General features: G+C 51.5%; 1 protein-coding gene across 1 annotated transcript; it reads left to right on the top strand.

Annotated features, from left to right (window-relative positions):
• Positions 1-13,078: 13,078 nt before the first annotated feature.
• LOC133756835 (HLA class II histocompatibility antigen, DM alpha chain) lies at positions 13,079-17,026 on the top strand. Its single transcript, XM_062187430.1, has 5 exons — positions 13,079-13,376; positions 15,042-15,326; positions 15,969-16,247; positions 16,365-16,492; positions 16,781-17,026. Exons 1-4 carry the CDS (start codon positions 13,289-13,291, stop codon positions 16,487-16,489), a joined length of 777 nt encoding a protein of 258 aa, XP_062043414.1. The 5' UTR covers positions 13,079-13,288; the 3' UTR covers positions 16,490-16,492; positions 16,781-17,026.
• The last annotated feature ends 256 nt before the right edge of the window (positions 17,027-17,282 follow it).

Genomic DNA, 17,282 nt, shown 5'->3' with positions numbered 1-17,282 from the left:
CACCAGTTTGAGACCCGGTTGCTCCTCTTCCAATCCAGCTCTCTGCTATCGCCTGGGAAAGCAATAGAAGATGCCTCAAGTCCTTGGGCCCCTGCACCCTCATGGGAGACCCAGAAGAAGCTGCTGGCTCCTGGCTCCTGGCTCCAGATTGGCCCAGTTCTGGCTCATGTGGCCATTTGGGGAGTGAACCAGTGGATGGAAGATCTTTCTCTCTGTTTCTCCCTCTCACTGTATGTAACTCTACTTCTCAAATAAATAAATAAAATATTTTAAAAAAGGAGAAGAAGGGACAGTCCACCACCCTCTAATACTTAACACTCTTCCTGTTTCAGCCTCAGCACCTTCAGTGACTGGCAATCCATTTGTTCACCAAACAAGTGGCCACTGCTTGGTAGTTACTGGGAATACAAAAAAGCAAACACCGCTCTTTTAGGACCTTGCAGTGGAGGTGAGGTGACTGTGAAGCAAACTGATACACAGAACGGAACGCTGCAATAACAGTGATGTTGTCAGGGACTGGCAGTGGGTTAAGCTGCCACCTGCAATGCTGGCATTCCATATCAGAGCACCGGTTTGAGTCTCAGCTCCACTTCTCATCCAGCTCCTTGCTAACACACCTGGGAAAGAGGCAGATGATGGCCCTGGTATTTGGGCCCCTGCCGCCCCCATGGGAGACTGGGAGGGGGTTCCTGGCTCTTGCCTTCAGCCTGGCCCAGACCTGGCTGTTGCAGCGTTTGGGGAGTGAACCAGTAGATGGAAAGATTTCTTCTTCTTCTTCTTCTTCTTCTTCTTCTTCTTCTTCTTCTTCTTCTTCTTCTTCTTCTTCTTCTTCTTCTTCTTCTTCTTCTTTTTTATTTGACAGGTAGAGTTAGACAGTGAGAGAGAGAGAGAAAATTCTTCCTTCCATTGGTTCACTCTCCAAATGGTTGCCACTGCCGGCTCTGCGCTGATCTGAAGCCAGGAGCCAGGAACCAGGAACTTCTTTCCTGGTCTCCCATGCAGGTGCAGGGCCCAAGCATTTGGGCCATCCTCCACTGCCTTCCTGGGCCACAGCAGAGAGCTGGAGTGGAAGAGGAGCAACCGGGACTAGAACCTGGCACCCATATGGGATGTTGGCACCACAGGCGGAGGATTAGCCAAGTGAGCCACAGCTCCGGCCCAAGGAAGATCTCTTCTTACTCTCTCTCTGTCACTCTGCCTTTCAAAGAAATAATATACTAATCTTTTTTTTTTTTTTTTTTTGAATGATGGTGTCAGGCACAGAGCACTATGGAAACATACTGCAGAGGCTCCTAATCTGAACTCTGGGTTCTCAGAAGGCTTCCTGGGGGAGGTGAGACATTTGGAAGTAGGTGAGAAGGGTGCAGACCACTAAGGGTCATGCCAAGGACAGCAGATTGTGGGGAATCACTGTGTTCACGTAAAAGTACAGTATTACCAAATATGCATAACAGAAAATTACCTCTGGCAGCATATGAGAAATAGTGCAACTTGAAGCTGAGAGACCAAATGAAAGAAAGTTGCAAGAATCCAAGGAAAAAACAAATGAGAGCCTGGACCGATGGGTTTGGAAAGAAAAAGAAGGCCGAGAGCCAGCGTCTCAGGGCAGCTAGTTAAGCCGCTGCTGTGCCCCTAGCGTCGGTTTAGAGTACCAGTTTGAGTTCTAGGTACTCTGCTTTTGATACGGGTTTCCTGCTAATGTGTTCTGGGAGGCAGCAGGTGATGGTTCCAGTACCTGGACCCCTGCCACCCATGTAGGAGACCAAGATGGAATTCCGGGCTGCTGGCCTCAGCCTGGCCAGGTTGGTGGGGGTCATTTGGGAAGTGAATCAGTAAATGAAAAGTCTCTCTCTGACTCTCTGCCCTTCAGTTAAATAAAGACATCTTAGAAAAAGAAAGAGAAGGAAGGACAGGTTTTAAAGAGACAGAATTGTTAAGATTTGGTGGCCGTTTGGAGGGGAACCCTGAGGAAGGTGGAGTTATCAAGGATGACTTCCACATTTGTAGCTCAGTGACTGGTTACACAGTTGTTATTTACAGAGGCATTAACTGTAGGAGCTGGAAGATGTGGGGAAGGAAAGGGATCACTTTAGTTTTGTAAATCTTGAGTTGGAGATACACTTGGGGTAGCGATTCCTGAACTTACTTGCCTATGGAATTCTAAAACTAGAATTTATTATCAAACTAAGATTTATGAGACATAGTATAAAATAGAAAACTCACCAATTTGGTTTTACTTTAATAGCCAAGAGGTCTTTTATTACGTTTTTATACTTTAAAAATAAAGATCTGGGGCCAGTGCTGTGGCGTAGCAGGTAAAGCTGCCACCTACAGTGCTGGCATCCCATATGGGCACTGGTTTGTGTCTTGACTGTTTCACTTCCAATCCAGCTCCCTGCTAATGTGCCTGGGGAAGCAGCCAAGGATGACTCAAGTGCCTGGGCCCCTGTACCCACATCTGAGACCTGGAAGAAGCTTCTGGCTCCTGGCTTCAGATGGGCCCAGCTCTGACTGTTGTAGCTATATGGGGAGTGAACCAGTGGATGGGAGACCTCTCTGTCTTTACCTTTCTCTGTAACTCTACCTCTCAAATAAATAATAAAAAAAAATCTTTTAAAAAGATTTATTTATTTGAAAGGTGGAGAGAGGGAGAGAGAGAGAAAAAAGAAATAGATTTTCCATTCAAGTGGCAGCAACAGCCAGGGCTGGGCCAGGCTGAAGCCAGGAGCCTGGAACTTCATCATGGTCTCTCACGTGAGTGGAAGGGATCCAAGTATTTGGGCCATCTCCCACTGCTTTCCCAGGTGAAATAGCAGGAAGCTGGGTAGGAAGCCGAGCAGCCAGGACTCCGGGATGCAGGCATCAGAAGCAGCAGCCTAACCTGCTGCCCCACCCCATGGATCTCCCTTTTACACTTATTATGCCATGGGTTTATAGGGAATGGATTCCAGCAGCTCAGGCTCCTTTCTGTGGGTTCTGACAGCATGGGCTGCCCTGGGTAGAGCAGGCTGACGCTTCACTTGAACCCTTGTAGCTTTCTCTTTGGCTTCCTTCTTTCTCTGACCCTTTTCCTTCATACGTTTCATGAAGCCGTCTCTGTTCTTAGAGTACTTAATGCGCTCAACACACACATTAATTCTCTTGGTGAGAATCTTGCCCTTGAGTGGTTTGTTTCCAGTAAGGCCAACAGCATGCTGGATCTCAAGGAAGACTCCTCCAGTGTTGCCCTGGTAACATACGCAGTCCTTTCTGAGCAGTGCCCATTCCGCTGATGTCTGCAGTGTAGACGCGTGTGTATGTGTGGCCAGAGGAACAGCTCCATGCTTTCTATGGAGAACAGTAGTGGGTGCTTCTCCTCTTCAAGTTTTCGTCTTGGTGAGTTACTGGAAGATGGCGGTTCCAGCTGAAAGGCATCAATTTGTTTGTTAACCAAAGGCAGAGTTTGAAAGCCACAAGATGCTACTTTTCATTTAAAACTTCATTCTCTTTGACATTTTTGAGATAATTAGGGGAAATGAACACAGATTGAGTTAAATGAAGTTAAGCAATTGTTTTTAATTTTGTTGGTTGGGGTGATGGTATTATAGTTATGTTAAAAGAAACATTTATTATAGGTATGCTTAGAAGTATTTGCTGCTGAAATGTCTTGACAGAATTTGTTTAAAATATGCCAGGAAAAAAAGAAAGTTGCAGAACAGAAGAATATGTGAAAATGGAAGAATTATTAGAATGTTGGCAATTATTAAAATTTGTGAAAATATGAAGGTACCTAAAAAGTTTGTGGAAATTAAAAGATAACTTTATTTTGATGCAAAAATAAAAATAAAACCACGTATATAGATACATTTGGGTTTATAAGGTTCTTCTCTTTTGTCTATGTTTGAAATTTTTCATAGCAAAATGATTTTTTAAAAAAGCAAAAAGTACTTCTTTTAGTGATAGCTGTAAAGCAAATTAGTCGGTGGATTATAAATATTCATTTTATTACTAAATTAATATTGAATCATCTAATACATATACTTTAAACATGTGGTAAGAGATATGACAGAGCAATGATCCTCAAGTAGATGACATGTGTCAGTCAAACAGCTGGTGGGGAAATGTGATCTGGGCATTGAAACACGGAGTTATAATTTTTTTTCATTTTATTGGAAAGGCGGAGAGACAGAGAGCGATCTTCTATCTGTCGATTCACTCCTCAATGCAGCAACCACGCGTGGGCCAGGCTAAAGCTGGTAGCCTGCGACTCAGTTCAGGTCACTCACGCGGGTGGCAGGAACCCAATTACCTGAGCCCATCACCTGCTGCCTCCTGGGGTGCTAAGGATCAGCAGGAGGCCAGAATCAGGACAGGAGCCAGGACCGAAGCCCAGGTACTCTGGTGGGGGTGTGGGCAGTGTCAGCATCCCAGGCGGTGTCTTAACTGCTGAGCAAACGCCCACACCTTCACACAGATTCAGCTTCGTATTTGTGCCTCAGATGACCTCATGCAGCCTGGGATGCCATCTGCTGAAGACAGCTGCACTGAGTGCTTGCTTGGTTGATAACGATTCTCCCTTTTCTAGGAATAGCCCTGATAGGTTGAGGTGACGTCATCCCTGGTCACAGCTAATAGATGCAGCAGACTGCACCTAGCGCAAGCTGAGCTGGTCAAGTTATCCCCCAGCAATGGGGAGCTTGAACGACAGAAAGGCTGGAAACCTTTGCAGGGGAATGTATCACTGGCAACACAACTCCGGCTGCTGAGGCCCCTGTGGGTATCCTGAATCCAGGAGCTAGCTCAGTTTCTTTCCAATGACTCTCCATTGAAAAATTTCCATACCAGCTTCCTGCTAGTGCACTTGGGAAGCCAGCAGATGATGGTCCAAGTATTTGGCCCCTGCCACCTGTGTGGGAGATGCAGATGGAGTTCCTGGCTCCTGGCTTCAGTCTGGTCTAGCCCCAAATGTGTTGGACTTTTGGGGAATGATTCAGCAGATGGAAGACCTCTCTCTCCCTCTCTCTCTTTCTGTTTCTCCCTTTCTCTGTCACTCTGCCTTTACATCTTTATAAAAAAATATTTATTTTATTTATTTGAAAGACAGAGTTACAGAGAGAGGTAGAGACAGAGAGAGAGGTCTTCCATCCACAGGTTTATTCCCCAGATGGGCGCAATGGCTGGAGCTGGGCCGATCCGAAGCCAGGAGCCAGGAGCTTCTTCCAGGTCTCCCACATGGGTGCAGGGGCCCAAGGACTTGGGCCATCTTCTATTGCTATCCCAGGGCATAGCAGAGAGCTGGATCGGAAGAAGAGCAGCCAGGACCAAATGGGATGCCAATGCTTCAGGCCAGGGCTTTAACCTGCTGTGCCACAGTGCCAGCCCCAAGCCTTTACATCTTTTAAAAAAAATTTTAGGGCGGTGCTGCGGCTCAATAGGCTAATCCTCTGCCTGTGGCGCCGGCACCCCAGGTTCTAGTTCCCAGTGTGGGTGCTGGATTCTGTCCCAGTTGCTCCTCTTCCAGTCCAGCTCTCTGCTGTGCCCCGGGAAGGCAGTGGAGAATGGCCCAAGTCCTTGGGCCCTGCACCCACATGGGAGACCAGGAGAAGCATCTGGCTCCTGGCTTTGAATCAGCGCGATGCGCCGGCCGCAGCAGCCATTGGGGGGTGAACCAACGGAAAAGGAAGACCTTTCTCTCTGTCTCTCTCTCACTGTCCACTCTGTCTGTCAAAAAAAAAAATTTAAGTTAGCCAGAATTGGTTTCTATTGTTTGCATGTAAATTGCCATATTGAATGTAATAAATTATTTCATAATAAAAAACATTGTATGAATGTTTGGTGTTTTGTCTATGTTGAAATGGATTTTATTTATTTATTTTTTTGACAGGCAGAGTGGATAGTGAGAGAGAGAGACAGAGAGAAAGGTCTTCCTTTTTGCCGTTGGTTCACCCTCCAATGGCCACTGCGGCCGGCTCATCGTGCTGATCCAAAGCCAGGAGCCAGGTGCTTCTCCTGGTCTCCCATGTGGGTGCAGGGCCCAAGCACTTGGGCCATCCTCCACTGCACTCCCGGGCCATAGCAGAGAGCTGGCCTGGAAGAGGGGCAACCGGGATAGAATCCAGCACCCCAACTGGGACTAGAACCTGGTGTGCCGGTGCCACAAAGCGGAGGATTAGCCTGTTAAGCCACGGCACCTGAAATGGATTTTAAGATGAAAGATTATTACCATAAAATTTACATTTTTAAGATTTATTTTATTAATTTGAAAGAGTTAGAGAGAGACGTAGAGACATACACACACACACACACACATATACACGCAGAGTCTTCTATCTCCGAAACAGCCGGAGCTATGCCATTCTGAAGCCAGGAGCCAGGAGCTTCCTCCGGGTCTCCCATGTGGGTGCAGGGGCCCAAGGACTTGGGCCATCCTCTACTGCTTCTCCAGGCACATTAGTTGGGAGCTGGATTGGAAGTGGAGCAGCCGGGACTTGAACCGGCACCCATATGGGATGCTGGAGCTTCAGACCAGGGCACTAACCTGCTTCGCTACAGGGCCAGGCCCAAACTTACGTATTTTTTAATGGTTGAGGAACACTGTTATCCTGTGGAGAATGTGGTTTGAGAACCGCTGTTGCACAACGTCCAGGTGGAGATGATGGGGTGCACTGGGCGTGGGGTGGTGTGAGTGGAGAGCAGGGCTGAGCTGAAGAGTGGGTTTGGAAGATGTTGGGAAGTGGCTGTGAGCCGCAGCCTTGGGGAGTAAAGGAGAAGGAGCAGGGCAAGTGTGCAGTGCGAGGAGGGCAAAGGCTGAGGACAAGACCCCAGGGAAAGGAAAGCTTCCTTGAGAGCAGCCTGACAAGGGGACGCTCAAGAAGTGGGAGAGAGTGCCGTCCGCGGGCCAGCAAACAGACCTATTTAGGAGAGAGGGCATAGCCAGCCGTGGCCATATTGCAGAGGCTGTCAAGAGTCCGTTTGCTTTAGCCACACAAAATATCCGTGACAGTTTTCATTGTGAGGGTTGAGGATTAACTGGCAAGTGTGAAACGAGGGTCACGGCTGCCCATGACCTTTTCAAGAAATTTGGCTCTGCTGAGAAAAAAGTGGGGCCGTGCCGGAACAGGGCGGGAGAGCTGAGCGTTGACAGCCACAGCCTCCTGGATTCGCCGGGCATTCACATTCCTAATGCAAAAGCAGGGAATTCCCGAGATGCAGAACTGGCTGCCTTGCTCCACTCTTGCCCACGATGATCACTTCCCCAGGCTGACGAGAGCCTCTCTCTGAGAGATCTAGGCTGGAGGTTGCTGGGAGGTCCTGCTGTAGGAAGAGGTGCATGGACAGAAAACCACTTACTGGGGCTGGTGCTGTGGCGCAGCGGGTTAAAGCCCTGGCCTGAAGCGCCGGCATCCCATATGGGCACCAGTTCTAGTCCCGGCTGCTCCTCTTCTGATCCAGTTCTCTGCTAAGTCCTTGTCCCCTGCACCCATGTGGGAGACTTGGAAGAAGCCCTTGGCTCCTGGCTTTCAATCGGCGCAGCTCTGGCTGTTGCAGCCATCTGGGGAGTGAACCAGCAGATAGAAGACCCCTCTCTCTCTCTCTGTCTCTGCCTCTCTCTGTAACTCTGTCTTCCAAATAAATCTTTGAAAAAAGAAAACTACTTACAAGCTGGGACAATAGAAGGGAGACAAGGGAGCTGACCACACCTCACACTCTGCTCTCGGGAGAACTCAGCCCTCTGTCTCATTCCCCCCACCTGAGCTATCACAGTGTCTGCTGCTCCACCTGTTCCTAAGCCCTCCCACCCCACCCACATTCTCTGGGCACCAAGTGTTCATTACCCAGTTGACGGTCCCGGGGCTCCTCTTTGAAGGGTGGGTTTATTTCAGGTTTCCATCCCAATTCTGACCACACATAGACAGCACTCAGCGAGCTATGGCAAACTCCAGCCCACTGCCTGTTTTACATAGCCTAAGAGCTAAGAATGGTTTTAGCATTTTTTAAATGGTTGAAAAAAGAATATTTTATAACACGTGGAGATTATATGAAATTTAAAATGGAATGTCCACAGATAAAAGTGTGTTAGAGACAAAAGTCCAAAGAACACCAATATTTAAAGAGGAGCAGAGAGGCTGTGTTGTGGCACAGCAGGTTAAACCTCTGCCTACAACGCTGGCAGCCCATATGGGGCGTCGGTTCGAGTCCTGGCTACTCCTTTTCCCATCCAGTTCCCTGCTAATGCACTTGGGAAAGCAGAGGAACATGGCCCAAGTTCTTGGACCCCTGCCACCATATGGGAGATCCGGATGGAGGTCCAGGGCCCTGGACTGAGGCCGGGGCTATAGCAGACATTTGAGAAGTGAACCTGCAGATGAAAGATCTTGTGCTTCTCTCTCTGTCTCTGTCACTTTGCCTTTTAGAGAAATAAGTAAATCTAAAAAAAAAAAAAAAAAACCCGCAGAGAGAAGGGAGACATAAGGAGCTGCCCACGAAGAAGGAGGGAAAGCTTGGAGGGAGCTAGCAACATGGCCACTCTTCGACTTCCACATTGCTGTTCTCTGGCCACAGTGAATACTCAGGACAGAGACTGGCTAACATACAAAGCCTGCAAGTCTTCAGGGCTCTTTATAGAATGAGCTGGTGGACCCCTGTTACAGAACCAGGGGTGGCTGTGTGCCCCAGTCTCCCCTACTGCCCTGGGGCTGCCCTAGGCTTCCTGTCCAATGTCCAAAGGGCCGGAGTCTCCCCGTTGAACTACTGATGGGTTAGTCCACAGGAAAGACGTTCTTTGGTTTTCTGGAATGTTGAAATGATTTCTAAGCCCTCCCCCTCCCCTGACGCCTGTCCCCACCACCCAGCTACACACACACACACATAAATACACATTGCCGGTACAGAGTATGCAGAAGAGCACGGGGTTGTTTTGCTTCTCCTTTTGGCTGTTATTGCTGCTGTTACTTGTTTACTGAAGGGGTACAGTTTCTGAAAGTCTCAGGAAAACCGATGAACACATGTGTACAGATTAACTTCTTACTTAATTGCCACATTAGATCTTTCTCACTGCCTCTTCCCCCACCTTCTGTCTTCTCCTCCCTATCAAACTTGGAGCAAATCCACCACAGTTTCTTCCTCACCTCCCACTTACTTCTCAGCCCACCACAATCTGGAGTCGACTCCCACCACAACACTGAAACTGTTCTCAGTAAATTTGTCAGCCGTCGTCGCATTCTCCAGTCCTTCCTGGACTTGTGAGCAGCCTTAGTAACGCATATCGCCCTCTTGATTTCTCGGATCTCCTTGTTCTCTGAGCCGGTGCTCTGTCTTCTCCTGGTGCCACTAGACTGTTACAAATGAGCATATTCCATTGTACTGGGTATTGTCTATTGTCTCTCAATGCCACACCCACCCTCTGTACCCTGTTCTTTACTGCCCTGCCTAAGACCAGTCAGCCAGGTACAGCCTCCCAGACTTCCTGGCCTGCTGACTTCCTGTTGGAGACTGCCCACAGGGGCACTGGTAGATCAGCAGGCAGGAGAAACCTGGGGGCCTCCTGCTTCAGCCTCTAACCCGGGGACAGCCGCTGGCAATTGCTGGTAGTTGTAGCATCTGAAAGAAGGAGTGATTCTGGACTCCAGCCAGATCTTTGCAACGATTCCAACCTCAGTGGCACCTTTTCACTAGATCAGAGCTGCTCAGTGGTGTCTCCCACAGGGCAGTAGCAGGTGTAGACCCAGGGATTCTAGCTCAGGGGCCATAGGAGCATCTGATTTCAGATCTCGGCTCCACCTTTCCATTGGCTCTTCCAGCCAAGTCCCCTTCTCCCTTTTGTGCTTCTTGCCCTTGTAACACCTTTGTATCTAATTCTATTAACTTCTCCCCTCTTAAGTACCCTGAGCGGCAATGTGTTCTGGTTGATAACTGGTGTGAGACTTGAGGTCTGAACCCTGCAGATCTAGGTCCTTGTCTCCACTTCGTGCTCTTTTTGCGTGGTCTATTGAGTGATTTTACCCATGGCTCTGCTTCAGCATTTGTGCCGACGACTCCTAAGGTCAGGTTCTTCAGCCTGCACCTGGGCTCTGTATTCCTACACCTCACAGCTTCCAGTGTGGCTTGGGCTGGCTGTTCCATTGGCATCTCTAATTCAATAGGTACAAGATCAAGCTCACTCTCTTCCTCTTTAAACCTCCTAAAGCCCTCCATTCTGCTCCAATCCAATCTGTCACTGACCACCCACCCAGTCACCCCTGCTGGAAACCTCTAGGAAAATGTCTAGTGGTCCATTTTCAACACAGAATGGAAAATTACTGTTAGCTGAGCTGCAGATGCACAAAACTCACTAGGCAAAGAGGATGTATGGAGTAGCCAACTCACAAGAAGAAAATAAATTCAGAGAAGGCAGGAGGAAGGTAACTTTGTAACAGAGGCAACATTTGGGAAGGTTGTACACAGCCTAGTACTCAGCCAATGAGGAACTGGGGGAGGGACCTGCATGCTAGGATATAAATTGCTGTAACTGCTCAGGGTGTGCCTGCTCATCAGACACCTGATCTTTCAAAACCGAAAATCAACTTGCTTTCACTGTAATTCCTGAGTTCGAGTCCATCTCTTGAGTGGACAGGTGAGGATATTTCTCACAAAACCTGGGTATTACCCATCTTCTCACCTTCCTACACTTAAGAAGTAGCCAGATCCTTTAGATTCTAATTCCTAATTAAATCAGCAGCTTAGCTTTCCCATCTCTGTGACTGTGATTTAATTCAGGCACCTGTCATCTCTCCCTTAAATCATTGCTGTGTTGCTGTAAGAGGGTGGTGTGTATATGTGCAACTTTTCAATCTTGACATAATATGCTACAGACTTTAATCAGCAAATTTGCCTCAATTATTTCCAAGTCCATTGTTTTAACTATCAGAAAAATGTTTCTAAAATGCTAAAATGATTGTGTCATTCCCTAGTATTTTTTTTTTTAACAAAGGATTTGTTTATTTGAAACACAGAAAAGGGAAAGAGAGAGAAAATGGTCTTCCATCTACTGGTTCACTTCCCAAAATGGCCACAACAGCCAGGTCTGGACCAGGCTGAAGCCAGGAACTCCATCAGGTCTCCCACATGGTTGGCAAGGACCCAAGTACTTGAGCCATCCTTTGCTGCCCTCCTCGGAACATTAGCAGGGAGCTGGATCCAAAGAGGTGCAGCCAGGACTTGGACAGGTGCGCCATCATGCTGGCCCCCATTCCCCAAGTTAACATTTGTCACCTGGTAGGTGAAAGCCAGACCCTCTTCAAGGGGTACTAGGGCCGATGTGATCTGACTCTGGCCTGAATTTCTAGCTCATCATGACACCTCCTTTCTCTCCATTGCCACTTGGGAAAACATGAGCAACTGTTAAGGACTCAGGGTCTCCGTAGCCCAGAGCCGTGGATGCCTGTGATTGCAACACATCTGTCCACCCTTTACCTGGAAATTCTGCTGGCCAAGACTCTTAGGAGCCTGCCTGATTATGTCCCACCTATTCCCCCATCCTTATAAAATTACTGCTTCCAAAGCACTTAGCAATTTGAATACGTCACATTGTTGTGTAATTACTTACTCAGCAACACTGCCCACCCCTCCTTTAAGCCCTGAAGGCTGGAGCATGCCTTAGAATGCATCTTCAGCCCCTATCCTTGGGATTTACATCCCCAGCGATGCTTGAAACAGCAGATAGTACCAAATCCTATACAAACCATGTTTTTTCTATACATATACAGCTATGATACAGTTTAATTATAAATCAGGCTGAGTAAAACAGTGACAACACTAATAATAACATAGAATAACCTCATCATACTGTAATGACAGTTATGTGACTGTGCTCGCCCCCTCCCTCCCACTCCGCTCCCCGCCTCTCCCCATTCCCTCCCTCTCCTCTCACTTCCTCCACCTCCTTCTCTTCCCACCCCTCCCTTCGGTCTCTCTCCATCCTCCACCGCTCCATCACTACCCCCTTTCCCTCCCCATCCTTCTCTGCCCCACCTCCCTGCACTCCTCCCTCCCTCCCCTCCCTGCGCTGTCTCTCCCCTCCCTCTTTCTTGCTCTCCTCCTTTCCTCTCCCCTCTCACTCTCTCCTCCTCCCCCTCCCTCCTGCTCCCTGCCTCTTTCTCTCAAAGTCTCATTGCTCAGCAATCGCCTACGATTTCCCCTCCCTGCATTTTTAGGTTGAGAACTTTCACCTTTTCACTTAAAGGAAGCACTTTATGACTTCACTTTGTTAAGTCTGAATGACAACTTTACTATGCCCGTGCTTTGGGGATGCCCGCAGCTCTGCTTGGGATGCAGCTCCCTGCCCAGGGAAGGGAAGGCAGCAGAAGTTGACCCGAGTGCCTGGGCTGCTGCACTTGGGTGGGAGACCCAGATGGAGTTCTCGGCTCCTGGCTTCCAAAAGTTGGGGCCATTTGGGGACTGAACCAGCGAATGAAAGATCTCTGTGTCTCTTCCTTTCCATCTGCCTTTCTAATAAATACATACATCATTAAAAATAGAATAAAATAAAATAAGGCGTTGCCATGCCACAACCCTCGCCCTGACAACTTCCGGACTAAGTGACAGGCGCGCAGTGCAGCCGGTGCAGGTGCGCTGGAGCAAGGGGGGGGGGGGAAACCTCAAGTTCCGGGCAGAGTGGGGCGCAATGTCGGGAGAACTCATCGCGCCACTCAGAACGGAGCCCAGTGTAAGTCTCGCCGTTCACTCCTGGGATTTTCTGTTTAGTATTTTCCGACCGCAAGTGATCCCAGGTCACTGAAAGCGAAAGTGTTGATAGTGAAAGCTCGGATAAGGGGCGGCGTCTGTACCCCGCTCTGCATTTCCAGCACGGGGCCCAATGCCCAGCACTTACTAAAATTTCAGCACAAGTCTGCAGAACGAATCCTAGCTGATGCCTGGGGGAGAAAGCGGAGGGGGCCGGGGCGGGAGGAGGCGGGGTCTGCAGAGCCGGGCGCTCGCGGGGGCGGACGAGCTGGCTTCTTGCCGCTAGGCGGCGCTGCCCTCACCGCCCGCCCGCGACGGCAGGGGGCGCTCCACCGGCGCGCACCTTCCTGCGCCCGCCTTGCCGGTCCCGTTACTTCGGCGCGCTCGGCCAAAGCGCCCAAGCTCCAGGAGGTTGCTGGCCCCGGGTCTCTTCCCGGTGACGGATGATGTTGAACAGTGCTTTTCTGTGATTGGCTGAACCAACACAACTAGGGCGATCCCTGGTAAGGCGCTGGCGCAACGCGAGCTGAATCTCCCGGAGCCGGGGGACCTGGGTTGGCAGCTGCTACCTGCGGTGCAGAGCGAGGATATGGATCCTGGGCAGAGCCAGGGGGCTGCACGGCTGCAACTGCTGCAGCTTCTGTGGCTGCTGCCCCGCTCCTGGGCCGGCCCTGCAGGTAAGAAGGCGCCTCGCCCTTCCTTGCATCCTGCCGCCTTGGAGCCCGGGGAGCCCGCCCTGAGCACTGCCCGCAGAACTCGAGGCTTTGAGGGTGGTGCGAAGGCTGTGGGAGGGAGTGGAGTTGGCAGAGAGCTCCTGTCTGTGGAAGCAGTGGCGGTGCCTGGCAGGTTCCCTTTAGAGCCGTCTCTGGAAGCAGAGTGTTCTGCCCATTTCACAGAGGAACACAATGGGACTCAGAATTTAAGTAGCCTGTGCAAGGTCACACAGCCGGAAAGCAGTAGCACTGGGATTTATCTCCATTCCTGGGGGCAGGTTTCTGCCCTGCACTCTGTCAGCTCATCTCACGATTCTTGGTTCTTGGTTTCCCTCTCTGTGAAGGATGGGACAGAATGGAAAACCAACCTGGAAGGTTTTTTTTTTTTTAAAGATTTATTTTATTTATTTGAAAGACAGAGTTACAGAGAGAGGTAGAGACAAAGGGAGAGGTCTTCCATCCGCTGGTTCACTCCCCAGATGGTCTCAATGGCTGGAGCTGCGCTGATTCGAAGCCAGGAGCCAGGAGTTCTTCCGGGTCTCCCACATGGGTGCAGGGGCCCAAGGACTTGGGCCATCTTCCACTGCTTTCCCAGGCCACAGCAGAGAGCTGGATCAGAAGTGGAGCAGCCGGGACTCGAACCGGCACCCATATGGGATGCTGTTGCTTCAGACCAGGGCTTTAACTGATGCGCCACAGTGCTGCCCCCACCCCTTAAAAACTCTTTGAAAGGCAGAGTGACAGAGAGAGGGAGAGACAGAAAGGGAGATCTTCCATCTGCTGTTTCACTCTCCATCTGTCTTGTCTCCCAGTGGGTACAGGGGCTCAAGCACTTGGACCATCTTCTGCTGCTTTCCCAGGTGCATTAGCAGGGAGCTGGATCAGAAGTAGAGCAGCCAGACTCCAGCCGGGGCTCCGACACCTGCTGCACCATGGCACCGGCCCTGAAGTTTTTTCTTACTCTAAACGTCTGTCGTTCTGTGCTGGGCACTGGGTAGAGGGATTTCTGTTGTCGGAGGGATAGGCATTTCAGAGAAGAGGGGCTATTCCTGCAGCGATGGCTCACGTCCCCCACACCTGCCATTTGGGGAGTTAAGGTAGGCAGAGAGGTGTTCAGAGAGGCCTGGAGCCGATGGGTGAAGTCTGGAGACTTGGTCCTTGTGTTCACCACGTGTGTCTTGGGGTGGGGTGGGTTAGGGGTGGGGGATGGCAGTATCGTCCATGGCTTACGGAGGCCGTGACCATTCCTTCTGCTTCCCTTCTAAGACTGGGGAACCCAGCCCTGGCCTTGTGCTCGCCTTGTGTGAATTACGCGGAGGCATCCCCTTTCAGAGGCGGTAGCTCGGTGCCAGGGCGCGGGGCGTGCTGAGCAGAGCGCAGGCTGCATTGCCGACCGAGTGAGTCAGCACATGCGCACACGGTAGACCTTTCTTGCCTTTCACAAGTTCACACGGATGACTTGTTTCTGGGTAGGGCGAGTTCAGAGAGCCCTCTGACTGCTAAGTGACTGACACAGGCTGGGTCGTGGCCACCTCTGCCCCTGCTCCCGCAGGCAGGCCTTGCTGCCTTCTGAGTTACAGAGGAGCCGGAGGTGCCCACTTCCTGCATCCCACCCTGTTTCCTTTGCAGTGGCTGCTCCGGCCTGGCGGGATGAGCTGCAAAACCACACGTTCCTGCACACGGTCTTCTGCCAGATCGGGAGTCCCTCCGAGGGGCTCTTCGAAGCCTATGACTCGGACCTGCTCTTCTCCTTCGACTTTTCCCAGAGAACCCGTGTGCCTCGCCTGCCGGAATTTGCTGACTGGGCCAAGGACCAGAGTGACACCTCTGACATCTTCTTTGACAAAGAGTTCTGCCAGAAGCTGGTCCAGGATGTGGGCCCACATCTTGAAGGGAAGATCCCGGTGTCCCGAGGTCAGGGGTTTGCAGGGGTGGAGCCCGGGGCCTCGGTCTCGCCCTTGCTCGTCTATACCCTGAGCTCTTCCTCGTCTATACCCAGAGCACTTCCTCTTCGCACTGGTTCCCCGCCTCTGGTTCTCCCTAAGGGTCTTCATTTCCCCCCGGGACCTCAGTCTGCACCCTGTATTTTGTTGTGGGCAGAAGAGAGTGCTGTGCACGCAGTAGGTGTTCCAATCTATTTATTGCACTGATGAGTCTGACAGGGGCTAACTGACGCCTGCTGCTGAATACTAGGGCTCCTGAAACCGTGCTCAGCCGGATGGAAGGGGACGGTGGCAGAAGCCGGTGATAGGCTTGTGTTTGGATGAGAAGTCAGTCTATGATCAGGTGCCCGTGGGAGATCTAGACAGGAAACGCCACCAGAGGCAGGGGTGGGGGTGGGGACCAGTGGCCTGCATCTGGCCCGGCCTCCGGCTCTTGCTGCGCCTCTTGTCTGGAAGAAGACCTCGCTCGGGGCCACAGCTCTCTGCTCACCTCCTGCTCCCAAGCATGGCGCGTGGACCCCTTCTCTGCCCGTCCGCCCGTGCCACCCACTCTCCACACTGAGTGACCGTCCACACGAGCCCGTCCTTGTCCTCACTCTGCCCCTCTCCCCAGGCTTCCCCATCGCAGAGGTGTTCCCGCTGAGGCCCCTGGAGTTTGGCAAGCCCAACACGCTGGTGTGTTTTGTCAGCAACCTCTTCCCGCCCATGCTGAGCGTGAGTTGGCAGCACCACTTGGAGCCGGTGCAGGGAGCTGGGCCCACCTTCGTCTCGGCCGTCGAGGGACTCAGCTTCCAGGCCTTCTCGTACTTAAACTTCACCCCACAGCCCTCCGACCTTTACTCCTGCATCGTGACTCACGAGATCGACCGCTACACAGCAATTGCCTACTGGGGTGAGGCCCTTCTCCCTGCAGGCTGTCCCTCTCCGGGGTGCGCAGGGACGGGCAGACCCAGGGACGGGGCCTGTGTGTGTCATCTTGGCCCGCCTCCGCCTTCCCGCCTCTCTCTAGTGCCGCAGAACGCGCTGCCCTCGGCCCTCCTGGAGAACGTGCTGTGTGGCCTGGCCTTTGGCCTGGGGGTGCTGGGCATCAGTGTGGGCACTGCCCTCATCATCTCCTTCCGCAGGCCTTGCTAAGGGGTACGTCATGTGCAGGGAGCTGGAGATGGGGTGCCTGGGCAGGCTGTCAGGGTGTCCCTCTGGCGTGGGGGACAGAGGGTGACCCTCAGACCCCTGGGCGTGGGGCCTGTGTGCTCCTGGTTGGGGCGCTGGGGATACGCACATGATCATGGCCCACCGGAGTGGCTCTGTCTGGGAGCTGTCGAAGAGCTGCTTGGGGGTGCTTGGGGACGAGGAGCACACCTCTGCAGGGCAATGCTGCAGGTGGGGGTCCAGTGACGGCCTTCCCCCACCCCGCTCTCTCCTCAGCCTGATTCCCCGACCAGAACCAGATGCCAGCAGCTTCCAGAGTCCGAGCAGGGGGTGCTCAGGGCTCTCACAGCCCGCCCAGGATGTCTCTTGGAGCAGAGTCCCCCACCGAGTGTGTGTGTGTGTGTGTGTGTGGGTGGGTGGGTGTGGTTGTGGGTGTGGAAGGGCTCTGCTGTCCCTGGCCTTGCGTCTGGAGCAGCCCAGGGTGGTCATATCCCTCCCAACTTCAAGGCAATAAATGTCATTTCTCAGTGTCACTGTGGCTTGGCTTCTTTCTTGACTCGTGATGCTTGTTTCTGGATGTCTCAGCTTGGATGGCTGCTCTCTCCGATTCAGCTGTAACCTGAGCACAGCTGGCCCTCATTAGGGAGAGCGTAGGGAAACCCCTCACTCCAGGGCCTGGGCTCAGCACCAAGAGATGACTTTCCTCCTAACCATTTGTGCAGAATAGGTGAGACTTGAAGGCAGACCTGTTTTCTGATAGTGTGCTTGCAAAGCGGTT

The sequence above is a fragment of the Lepus europaeus genome, chromosome 3 (assembly GCF_033115175.1).
Source record: "Lepus europaeus isolate LE1 chromosome 3, mLepTim1.pri, whole genome shotgun sequence".
In the NCBI taxonomy this organism is placed as follows: domain Eukaryota; kingdom Metazoa; phylum Chordata; class Mammalia; order Lagomorpha; family Leporidae; genus Lepus; species Lepus europaeus.
The sequence above is the reverse complement of the archived record's forward strand: the minus strand, read 5'-3'. Positions and strand labels throughout refer to the sequence as shown.

Excerpts from the sequence above, each read along its gene's own strand:
- LOC133756835 (XM_062187430.1), top strand. The coding sequence starts at position 13,289 with ATGGATCCTGGGCAGAGCCAGGGGGCTGCACGGCTGCAACTGCTGCAG. Across the intron at positions 13,377-15,041 it reads CTCCTGGGCCGGCCCTGCAG|TGGCTGCTCCGGCCTGGCGG; the intron begins GTAAGAAGGCGC and ends TTTCCTTTGCAG. Across the intron at positions 16,248-16,364 it reads CACAGCAATTGCCTACTGGG|TGCCGCAGAACGCGCTGCCC; the intron begins GTGAGGCCCTTC and ends GCCTCTCTCTAG.